This window comes from Catharus ustulatus, chromosome Z (genome assembly GCF_009819885.2).
Source record: "Catharus ustulatus isolate bCatUst1 chromosome Z, bCatUst1.pri.v2, whole genome shotgun sequence".
NCBI classification, from domain to species: Eukaryota; Metazoa; Chordata; class Aves; order Passeriformes; family Turdidae; genus Catharus; species Catharus ustulatus.
Genome location: NC_046262.2, coordinates 66,085,829 through 66,097,156, shown reverse-complemented (window position 1 = coordinate 66,097,156; position 11,328 = coordinate 66,085,829). Strand labels below are relative to the sequence as shown.

General features: G+C 43.4%; 1 protein-coding gene across 1 annotated transcript in view; it reads left to right on the top strand.

Moving 5' to 3' along the window:
* The first annotated feature begins 1,305 nt into the window (after positions 1-1,305).
* Positions 1,306-11,328, top strand: part of GAK (cyclin G associated kinase) — a 68,534-nt gene continuing 58,511 nt past the window's right edge. Inside the window, exons 1-5 of the mRNA XM_033084757.1 lie at positions 1,306-1,639; positions 7,679-7,740; positions 9,596-9,655; positions 10,556-10,670; positions 11,099-11,241. Of these exons, the coding sequence (XP_032940648.1) occupies positions 1,498-1,639; positions 7,679-7,740; positions 9,596-9,655; positions 10,556-10,670; positions 11,099-11,241 (522 nt within the window). The 5' untranslated portion in view covers positions 1,306-1,497. The remainder of the gene's footprint in view (positions 1,640-7,678; positions 7,741-9,595; positions 9,656-10,555; positions 10,671-11,098; positions 11,242-11,328) is intronic.

The following is an 11,328-nucleotide window of genomic DNA, read 5'->3' as shown; positions in this document are numbered from 1 at the left end:
ACCTCTCCAGTATAATCCTGGATATTTAAAACAACAGGTCAGTAAAATATTACCCAGGTTTTCTTTTAAAGTTTTTAAATCTAGAAAACGTCATTCATATCAAGGCTCTCCTATCTTATCTGCAGTAGTTGCAGTGCCAAATCCATCCTGATTTTTTCAAGGGTAAGGTTCCTGCTGCCTATCCTACATTTTTTCTTGTACCTCCTTCACGTGACCCACACCGCAGCAGTTTTGGGAGGACTGTCTGCCCGTGGGGGAGATTCACATTGCAGCAGCTGTTGGAGGACTGCTACTCCTGCGATTTGGAGCCATGCTGGAGAAATTCACAGAGAATTGTCTGCCATGGGAGGGACCCCATGGTCTCACAGGGGAACGACTTCTCTCTCTGTGCAGCAGAAGAAGACCTTAGGTGATGAACTGACCAAAACCCTATGCCATGTGTCCCTGCACTGTCGGTGGGAAGGAGGGAGTGGTTGGGGGAAGAAAAGTTGTTTTTAAGGGCTTATACTACTTCTTATTATCCTCCTTTGATTATGTTAGTAATAAACTCACTTGGTATCTCTAAGTTGAGCCCGTTTTGCCCTTGGCGTGTTTTCTCCCTGTCCTTATCTCAACTAAGAGCCCTTCGTTAAAAGTTCCGCTGCTCTGCCCAGCTGTAGCAGAGGCGTGTGAGGGCACGGCTCCCGTGGGTGCCTGGCATGTCGCCAGTGTCACAGCATGATAGTGACTCAGGAGAGCCTCCCCACCGCGCCCTCGCGTGCCCTCCGGGCGGCGAAGGCAGGGCAGCGGCTGGCCCGTCAGGATCGCGGGGGAAAGCACCACACGTGGGAAGATCCCGAGGGCAAACGAACAGGAAACGACGGCAGCAATGCTCTGTGTGAGAAGCGCAGGTGCTGCTCAAGCGCCAGGGCTGCCTGCGGACAGGAGAACATTTATCTCTCGTCGACTGCCAACCTAAGGGTTAACATGCGGAAACACACCGCTGCCTGGGGAATGGGGACTCTTCCTGAGGGAAAGCGCCGCGGGCACGGCGAGGAGAGCTTGGCGCGTTCCCCGCGGCCTGCGGGAACCCGGGCGGGAGACGGGAGCGGGAGGCGGTGAGGGGAGGCTGCAGGAGCGGAGCCGGGCGGGAGGCGGTGAAGGGAGGCGGTGAGGGGAGGCTGCAGGAGCGGAGCCGGGCGGGAGGCGGTGAAGGGAGGCGGTGAGGGGACGCTGCAGGAGCGGAGCCGGGCGGGAGGCGGGGCGGGATCCCGCTCCCCCCGCGGGGCGGGGCCGCGCCCGGCCGGGCTGCGGCGGGCGGGCGGTACCGGGAGCGCGTAAGTGACGCAGCGTTCCCGGAAGCTGCCCGGAGCCGAGGGAAGAGCGGCTGAGGAGACAGCAGGGGAGGCAGGTGGGCTCTCGCCGCGGCTCTTGGTGGCTCGGCGGAGCCCTCCAACTCCATCCCTCTCTATTTCCATCCCTTCCCGTCCCATTCTATTCCGCTGCCTGCTGGGGGCCATGTCGCTCTTCCAGTCCGCCCTGGACTTCCTGGCGGGCCCCGGCTCCCTGGGAGCCGCCAGCCGCGACCAGAACGATTTCGTGGGGCAGACGGTGGAGATGGGCGACATGAAGCTGCGCATCAAGCGGGTCATCGCCGAGGGTAAGAGCGGGCGGCAGGGCCGGGCCTTGTGGGGCGGACCCCGGCGCTGCGGGGCTGGGATGGGCTTCCCCGCGGGCCTCCCGCTCCCGTTTTCCAGTCTCCTATTCCTGGACCGGGAAGGTTTCCTCCTTGGCAGGCCGCGCCCGGGTGGGGGCGGGCGGGCGGCGGCCGGGGCGGCGGTTCCGGCCTCCCGGGAAGGGCTGGCGGTGTCCGTGCCGCTCCGCGCCCGGCCGCTGTCCGGGCACGGTGTGCCGGGCCCGGGGGTCGCAGCAGTGCCTGGTGTTACTGTCCCGCCTCAGGAACCGCCGCCGAGAGCCGCTGGGTTGTGTGGCCGCTTCCTCGCTTGCTTCGTGGTTTAAAATGCCTTCACCCCGTAACAGAGCTCAGGGGAGTTTGTAACATGTCAGGGTCTTTATAATCTACCGAGGACCTAATGGAAATTCTGGATTGCGTATTTTGATTAATTAATTAATTTATTTTAAATGACTATGTATAATATTATGCCAAACATGCAAGGTTGCCTCTGTTGTTTGGAGTTGTTTGGAAGACGGCGGATTGCAGGAAATGTGCTTTAAACACTCGTGTCAGGAGGCTGATCTTACTGTGCACAGAGACTTTGCTAGAGTACAAGGAGTTAAACGCCTGGGCAGTTTCCAGTTTCAGTGAAGTTTTGGGCAGGTAGCCTGGCGCACGTCTTGTTAATCTGTTTCAGAAGAAACGATGTTTGGTAGATGCAAATTACTTGGATATTAGCAAAAATTTAGATTGTCTTGTGCTTGTGGTCAGAGAAAATATTTCCTCAAGCAGAAGAACTATTGAAGCTAGTCTCAGAAGATTGTAATATGGACTTTTCTGTAATACTGCAGTTAAATATTTCATTAACTTTGTTGAGATAGTTGATGTTATTTAGGGTAAATACTTCAAAGCTCTGTTGAGAGCTCTTTTTCATTATTGGAGTTTGCTTCTATAGTTTCTTCTGTTGAAATCTTGGTGATCAGCATAGAAGAAAGATTTGGTTAAGGTTATCTACTTCAAACCATTTGTTAGCTACTTAAAAATTTTTATGCTATGGAACAAAAGCAACTAGGTCTTCACCACTACTTTATCTTCTTAAAGGCAATAATTTGTCGCTTGAATGTTCAAGTACTTTTGGCATATGGTCTTGGAGAAAACCTGGCAAATTGCATTTACAACAGTACTAAATGTCATATCCTCCTGTTCCGCCTTCAGCCTTTACTTACAGCTTCTTTGCAGTCAGAATTGTGACTGAGATGTAGACACTCGGTGGGATGTGAATGCTAAGAGAACTGTCTGTGCTGCTGATACTGTGACATTCTTGCCAGCAGTAACCACAGCAGTTACCAAAGGACAAAGGAAAGTTTGGGCAGAAAACTATTTTTGAGGCATATGTGCTATTTGGTTCTTGGTTCTGGAGCAGGTATTTTAATACTTTGCTTTGACAGCAGCCTACTGTTTCCCAGAATCTGACATAGGCATTGTAAAATGTCAAGGGAAAGATGCCAGGTTAGACGACTTAAAGCAAATAGAGACATGCTTTAACTCTACAGTTCTTGACAACTTGTCTGTAACTGCTACTTTGTGTTCCATGTTTGTCTCAGTGCTATGGTTTTATTTTATGTAGGTTTTTTTCTTATTTTGCTAACTAAAGTTGGGCTAGCTGCTTGCTTTTTCTGGAAAGTATAATTTTCTAGCCAATGTAGCTGGTCTAAAAGAACCCTTGTGGTATATTGAGTATAAAGATAAAATAGATAAAAAATACAGAATGTAGAATATCTCCTGCTGTTTTCAGACTTGAATTTGTAGCATATAGTTTATTTCGTCACTCAAGTTGCATTTATCTTTCACCTCTGTTGTGGTCCCTTCTAATGCATGGGTCCACAACTGTGGCTTATACGTATTGCCTTCCATGGTTACAAATATAGAATCTGTTTTTCTTGTAGATCAGTTCTTAGATGCCAAATTCCCTACTGGAAAGTCCAGTGCTGCTTTCTGAATCTGGATTTCAAATCCCTGGTGGACTGTGTGTCATCTGCCAATGCAGACAGAGACCGTTTTCTGTAGGCTCAGCTTTGTAGCTGGTGTGAACAGAGCCTGTGGTTTAGCATTGCACAGTCTCGTGTGGCAGCACAGGTTCAGTTGTTCCCGTAGCCCACAACTTCTTCCAGCTCTGTAGTGTGCAGCAGTGCTGGTGCAAATCCATATTTTGCTGTCTCTAAGGCAGACTTGTTGCACAGGTCGCTTGGATGCATTTTCCTGGTGTGGTGCTGGGGTGGGATTGGGCTGATGGCAAATACAGGGTACAGCTGCAGGAGTCTGACAGTAACTTGTGGGGGATGAGCTGGTGATGATCTCTTGTGCTGATACTGCCTCTAAGTGCAAGAACAGACTAAGTGTGTCATAGATTAGCACTCCTAGAATATGGTATCCTGCTTTCTTTTCTGCTTGGACATTTCAGTAGCTCACTTCAGATAAGATTTTAGAGGATCTTGGTGGGGGCCTTAACATATAATTCCTACTTGCTCTTGGTATGATGGTGGCTTTGGGGGTCATGGCTCTCTTGCATCCTGTGGTTATGTGCACAGACACACTCACAATTTTACTTAAGTAGAATAGTTAGATTTTCTGCCTGATTTTCCTGCCTTCTTTTGTATATGAGACTGAGCAATTTAGAATAAACCAGGTATTTGGTTGCATGAAAAACAGGGAACAAGCAAGTTCTGTAGCACACGTTTAACAACCATTCTTCACGTATAATGAATTCTTATACTTCCTTTGCGTTACAAACATTGACAAAAGAGCACATAAGAAGAGAAATATGATGAGAAAAAGAATGCATTATTCAATCTGTTTGATCTGAGTCTAAAGCTTTTACCATAATGAAAAAATCATTCAGAAAGAAAAATAAGTCAGAAAGCTAGCAATAGGCTACAGACCTAAATGGGCATAGACTTTAATTTTTTTTTTTTTTAGTTTAAAAATAGATATCATAACTTAAAGCCACCTCAGTAGGTGACTTGTTACAAGCTGCTTTCTGCCAAGGTGAAACTTCTGCAATTAAAGCAGCTTTTTCTTTTCTTTGATACTTCAGAGCTTCCTAAGTATTTTGAGTGTGAACAGGCAGTATTACAGTTTGTCAAGCTTATAGAAACAATTCTATGGTCTCTGCAACTACTGGATTTGTGGGATAATGATAACCTAATTCTGTCCAGGTTTTTGGGTGTAAACCTCTAGCAGCAGAGGCACAGTGAATGCTTAATGTCAAATTTGTGTGAACATTGTTAGTTTTATTTGCTGACAGATAAGGGAAAAAAAAGATGATTCCTAAAGAACAACTAAAGTACCTGACCTAGCGGCTTTCCAGTTTACATTCTCTTTCCTGTAAAAATGTAGACAATGTTTTCAACATGGAACAGGACTATTCTGGTTTTTAGAGCTGTTGTTTCTTGGCTGTGGCAATTCCTGCTTGCAGGGGAGCTCTGAAAGTTTCAATATATTCTACCTTTCTGCTTCTCAAGGGTGTGGGAAAATGTACAGACCTTTAAGTTTGGACCATCCTTCATCCTTGAGGCAGTTTCATCATGTTACTAGGACTTCACAATGGACACAAATGCATGACTGGACTTAAAAAAAGTGCTTGTGGTTCAGTGCTTGGCAACAATAACAGAACATCTTTTCTGTTTTGATACCCGAAAGCTTTTCTATCAGAGTAAGATGCTCTAAAACTTACAGTCCAGGCTAGAATTGTAGTGTTTCAATCAAGTTATAATTGAAGCATAAACCACTGAAAGTTGATTTGAAAACAGATTTGGTCAGTATTTGGGAGGGGATTAGACAAGTCTTATCAAATAGTTACAAACAGGAAGCTGCTCACACCCTCACTTTCTCGTGACTACTTAAGTGTGTAATGAAATGGAGTGAATTACAGTAGCAAGCAGTGTTATGGCGTGGTTGATATCCTTATTTTGGTGCTTCTCCAGCTGTCATTTTACTGAAGCTGCTTATCTGAAAAAGTAATTTGTGAAGAAATGAAAAACAGGGACATGATAAAAAAGAACAGTTCCAAATCCATCTTGATGTGTAAATGCACTTAAGTTAATCAGTATTGAGTGATGCCTAGTTTTAACTTGAGGGTGCACTACAAATCTCTTGGTTGGAAAAGCAAAGGTCTTCAAATCTCTGTAAGAGAATGATGAAGTAGTGACAGGAGCACTGCCTGAGGCCTGTGGTGGTGCAAGGGTAAGTGTGGAGTGCTCGCTAATAAAGCAAATGAGGTGGAGTTAGTTCCTGGTTTTCATGAGTTGGTGTGGCACTCTGTAGTGAACCTTGATGTATGAGAGCTTGTGTCTACAGAGAAGAAATAAACCCAGTTTTCTTCTGTAATTTCTGTACTAGAAAATAACTCTCTGAGACGGCTTTGGAGGTCTTGGGCTGTCTTCTGAGAATGGGGCTCTGAAATGCCTCAGCAATGCAAAACCTGTCTCTCTGGGCAGTAGCTGGGATGGGTGTGTACATACCTGTACACTGGTGATCTGTGTGGGGGAATACTAAGATGATTTTGCTGATACAGAAAGCCTCAGAAAACTATCTACAAATCACTTACATGAGTGGAAAAAATGTGTGAAAACACCCCAAATGTAATTACATTCTTTAGATAACCCTAGAAGCTGGTCTTCTCTTAACTACTGTTTTACCATTTGCGTCGTTTACGTCCATTGAGGCTTGTTGAAAGTGCTTTGAAAATTATTTTTTCTGAATGTTTGCAAAATATATTGGTCAGGAGGCTTGGAGTAAACTGTTATGGCAGAGGAGAAGTTTTGCCAGTAAACTTGTCCCTACTGAGGGTATATTAAAACCCTCAGGGAGCCAGCATCAAACTGTAAATGAAACTGCTTTTAAGATTGAAGCAGTAAGGACTAGTTTTGCCTTTTGTGTAAGAATTGTTTTCACTAATAACAGATGGTTTAAAAAAAATTAAGTTAGAAGTACCTTCATAACATACTCTAACTCCTTTGGTATCTCATAAAATCCATTTGATTAAGCATAGTATGTGCTGTAGTGCTGCAGTAGTAGTGAACCAACTGCATGGAATGAGCTGAGTTGTATGGAGCTGAATTGTGTTCAGGTGAAAGAGTGAAACGCCAAAATGGGAAACTTATTTGAAGCTGATGTTTTGAGAGGGGCACAGTTGTGAAAGGTGACCTAGTTGGCCACAGCAGTTGGGTTCTCTATAAGGCAGGTGCAATGAAGGAGGAATTAACCAGGCGTGATACCACTGACTTTTCTGTGGAGATCTGCAAAGTTTAATGAACTCCATTCTATTTAGCATTTCAGTAATTGATAATAAGGTAAAATCACTGAAGTAGAAAAGTATATTTTAAGCTAGTTATGTACTCTCAAACAATGAGGTTTTGCTCACTTGTTCTTTAGCAAAAGGAAGTGTTTGAGAAAATAGATAGTTTGACAAAAGGAGTTGGAAGGGAAATATTTTATGGAATAACACATTACAATTTAGTAAAAAAATTATCCTTATTGGAATGTGTGCTTCAGTGCTTGAAAATCTTTCTGTTTTTAATATGAAGCCTGAAGCATGACAATGATCTTAAAAAATAGGAGGTGTATACTATCTTTCGTAGTTGTTGCTGTTTTTTATACAAAGTGTTAGCAGTGTAATACCAAAAATTTTAATTGAAATAATCAGGTAATATTTACATTTAATTACATACAAAAGCTGTACTGTGTTTTGGTTTTATAAGGTCCTTTCTTAAAAAAATGGCATATTCAGACTTAACAAAATTCAGGGAAGTAAGAAAGTCAGTGTGCTCTTGGTGTAGGTAGAAGAAGGGAATAGAATATCTGAACTCTTGCTAAGTAGCAGCAGTCTTGACCAGATGCTGAAAAATGTGTGTTTGGTACATTCAGAAATGTATCTAAATTAATGTAGTGATTTTAAAGAGACTAAAAAGAATGATGTGCCTGAATATTGAAATTAAAACTGACTAATGTACCTTCTTCTTGTAGGGGGTTTTGCTTTTGTCTATGAAGCTCAAGATCTTGGAAGTGGCAAAGATTATGCTTTGAAGGTAATATTAATTTACTTCACTGTAGGTTTGTAAGGTCTGTCTTTTAGCTTGGTATTTTTAGCATGACAGTTAGTGCTTGATGTGTGCCACTGAGCAAGTAACTTGAAAAAATCCAATATATTAGTGGTGTTTGTAGCCCACTATTTAGAATGATCATTCCAGTTAGAACCCTGCACTTCTTACTTAGGTGACAATTGTCCTTTTAAGTGCTCCCGGTCTTTATTTTTAATTTGGTGTAGAAATTCATTATCCTGTCCAAAACATTTTGTTGCTTGGATAGAAAGAATATTTCATAGTTACCTGAAGGGGAGTACAGGTATCTTTTTCACTCATCAGAAGCAGATTTAGCCACCTTCTTACTTTAAGAGTAAATTTCCTTAGTATTAAAATTAATGCTCCATACTTCGACTCATTTTTTAAACATTCAACTTGGTAGTTTAGAGACACTTCTCTGGATTCTTGGTTTCTAGAAGCTTCTGGTAATCAGCTTCTGGTAAACAGTAGTTGTATGAGGGATGGGAGAGGTTGTTTGGCATTATACCACCCGGAATAACTTCGGCTTTTTCCATTTCATTCCACATCCTACAGTAACAAAACATGTCACCAAAGCCATACACTATACATGTTCAAAAGGTCTTTTAGAAGTAGCCCCATTAAAAAATACCCAGTAGAAGGTGAACCATTACTGTACTTCCTCTGTTCTGTAAAACTGGTACTTTTGTGGCAAATGCTCAGGCTGATTGTAGTGAAATGCTGCTTGCAAATCCAGGTAATACTGGAAACAATAATGCTTAATTTTGCTACTGATTATACGTAGCCTAGCTTTTTCAATGGTACTTGTAATCTGGAGCAGTTTAGTCTAAAGTGAGTTGAAGGTTGTTGCCGAATGTTTCAGACAGAAGGTGACTCTTGCCCTGTTAGCCCGCAGTGCTGCAGCCAGGAGACTCTAGGGCTTTAGATATCAGAACTGTCAGAGTACAGTAATTTCATGATTACAAGCTGCACCGTTTTGACTAAAATTTTGCTCCCACACCGGAAATGCGGCTTACACTCAGGAGGGGCTAATATGTGAATAATTTTCTGACATTTTCAACCCCGGAAGTGAAAACCGAGGTGCCGAGTCAAGCAACCTGCCAGTAAAACCCGGCTTTACACGATTGTTACACATTGGTTACTCTGTTGCGCTGCGTGGAGCCAACCAGGCTCCCTGCAGGCAGCGCAGGGCGTGGGGAAGGCGGGGGACTCCCTCCTTCAGGCAGTCCAACCCGGGGGAGAGATGGGGGGCCCCCTCCTGCTGGCCCCCCGGCCCGGGGGGCAGGCAGGGGCTCTCTCCTGCCGAGCGGCAGCGCCGAGCTGGGCCCCACGTGGCCCTGTCGGCAGCCCCGAGCCCTCAAGGCCCGAGCGGAGCCAGTAAACCCCGCCATGCCACGATTCAGTTACTATTTGGCAACTTTGTGGCACGCGGGTCCTCCCTGCGAACAGCAGAGCGGCTTATAATTGGGTGCGGCTTGTGTATGGACAAAGAACGAGATGTTGGCCAACACCCAGAGATGCAGCTTATACTCAGTGCGGCTTGTAATTGTGAAATTACTGTAGTTACTTTTGAGAGTGTCAAAAGTTACAACTGTCCAATTATCACTAAACCTGAATAGTCTAGGTAACTGGAAAACTGGGTATTATTTGTGATAGAATGTGAAAATGTCCGATAAACCAGCCTTGTTTACTGCCCCATTACACTTCATTAGGTTTGTGACTATAGTTTACCCTTCATATTCTGTGAAAAAAAAAATCTATGCACTGTTGCTCTGTAAGTTTCAGTAACTGTATCTTCTCAATTACTTTGTTTTTTTGACAGCGATTGTTGTCTAATGAAGAGGAAAAGAACAAAGCCATCATCCAGGAAGTTTGTTTTATGGTATCCTTTTCTGTAACATACTTGACTACCTGAGATTTCTGGGAAACAAAAGATTGCTGTACAGATTCTTCTTTTTCTTCATGCCTTACACTGCCTAAGAGGTTGAGGAGACGTTGTGGAGGTCTGGGTTCATGGTTATAAGAATACATTATAATATATAATTTTCTATACATTTTCTGTCTACTCTGACATTATCTTGCCAATAATCCAATGTTCTTTGGATGTTTTTTACAGTTCAGAGTCAGTAAAGCAGGTGTACAACATGGTGAAGGGTTAATTGTTGCTAACTTTCTGAGATAAGTCTGTGAAGTGCAATAAATTCCTGGAACTCTGAATAGAGATGCATTAAGATTAGATTAATGTGAATTGTGTTGATCCAACTTGCCTTTTTTTAATAGCTTTGTTCTACTTCCAGTGTCTTTGCTTTTCTCTCTTCAGACTTGGTGAATGCATCCTGTGAGTATATTGTGTTTGTCTCACAGTCAGTGTATGCACAGACAGGCATAATGCAATGTAACTTCCACTGGCAGGAGCTAAGATCACTTACATTGTACTTCCCTTTCCATAGCTCAAAAATGATACCTCAGATTTTTTAACTGAAAGGTTTTAGCATGAAAAATTATTACTAATGATGAGAGGGTAAGTTCCTTGCCCTTTTAGACCACTTAATTGTTTTGAATTCTATTTTAATTACTTAAAATTGAAGGTTGGCATACTTAATGCTTACCCTAGATTGCTTTCTCAGATTTCTTACAGCTGAGACATGTATTTCCCTGCTTTGCCTAGGGTATTGATTGCAGCTGTTATGCTTTCTGTGGTTTTAAGCTAACATTTCAAGCTACTGGGTGCAATAGTATCAGTGAACCTGGGAGTCATCTTCCTTGAACGTGTTATCTCCAGAAAAAACTTTCAGGTCATCCCAACATTGTCCAGTTTTGCTCTGCAGCATCTATAGGAAAAGAAGAATCAGACACGGGGCAGGGAGAGTTTCTTCTGCTTACAGAGCTGTGTAAAGGTAAACTTTATTTCTTTTCCCAGCAGTGCGCATTGCTTCTGGCAGCTGTTTTGCACAGGTTGCTTGTTAACTTACAAGCTTAGAATGGCTGTAGAAGATAGCATGGCTCAGTGGAGCTAGAGTTCAAACTTACCTTTTATAGGATAAAGATCGTGGTTTTTAGGCTACAGTTTAACCTTGTCTTAAATATGAGGTAATCATTAAGTTTTTTGTGTTTGAGACTAGTCAGAGAAGGGAAGAGTTGGAGTAGTTCCTTAGTGCACTCTTTCTTTTGTGACTGTAGTCAGTATGGACTTGCTATTTTCAGAAAATCTATTTAATACAACTCAGGACTGTAACTCTCTCTTGACGAGGGTCTATTTGTGTCACGCTTTCAGAATTTACGATGTTCCCCATGTGCTTATGTGAATTTCTCTCATTTCCTGCAGGACAGCTGGTGGAATTCTTAAAGAAAGTAGAATCCAAAGGACCTATCTCTTGTGACACAGTTTTGAAGATCTTTTATCAGACCTGCAGAGCAGTGCAGCATATGCATAAGCAGAAGCCCCCTATTATTCATAGAGACTTAAAGGTATGTTACAATATTTAAATAAAGGCTGAACTTCTGAATAGCAGAGGAGCCTCTTGGGCTGGATTCTTGAGCATAGCGCATAGATCT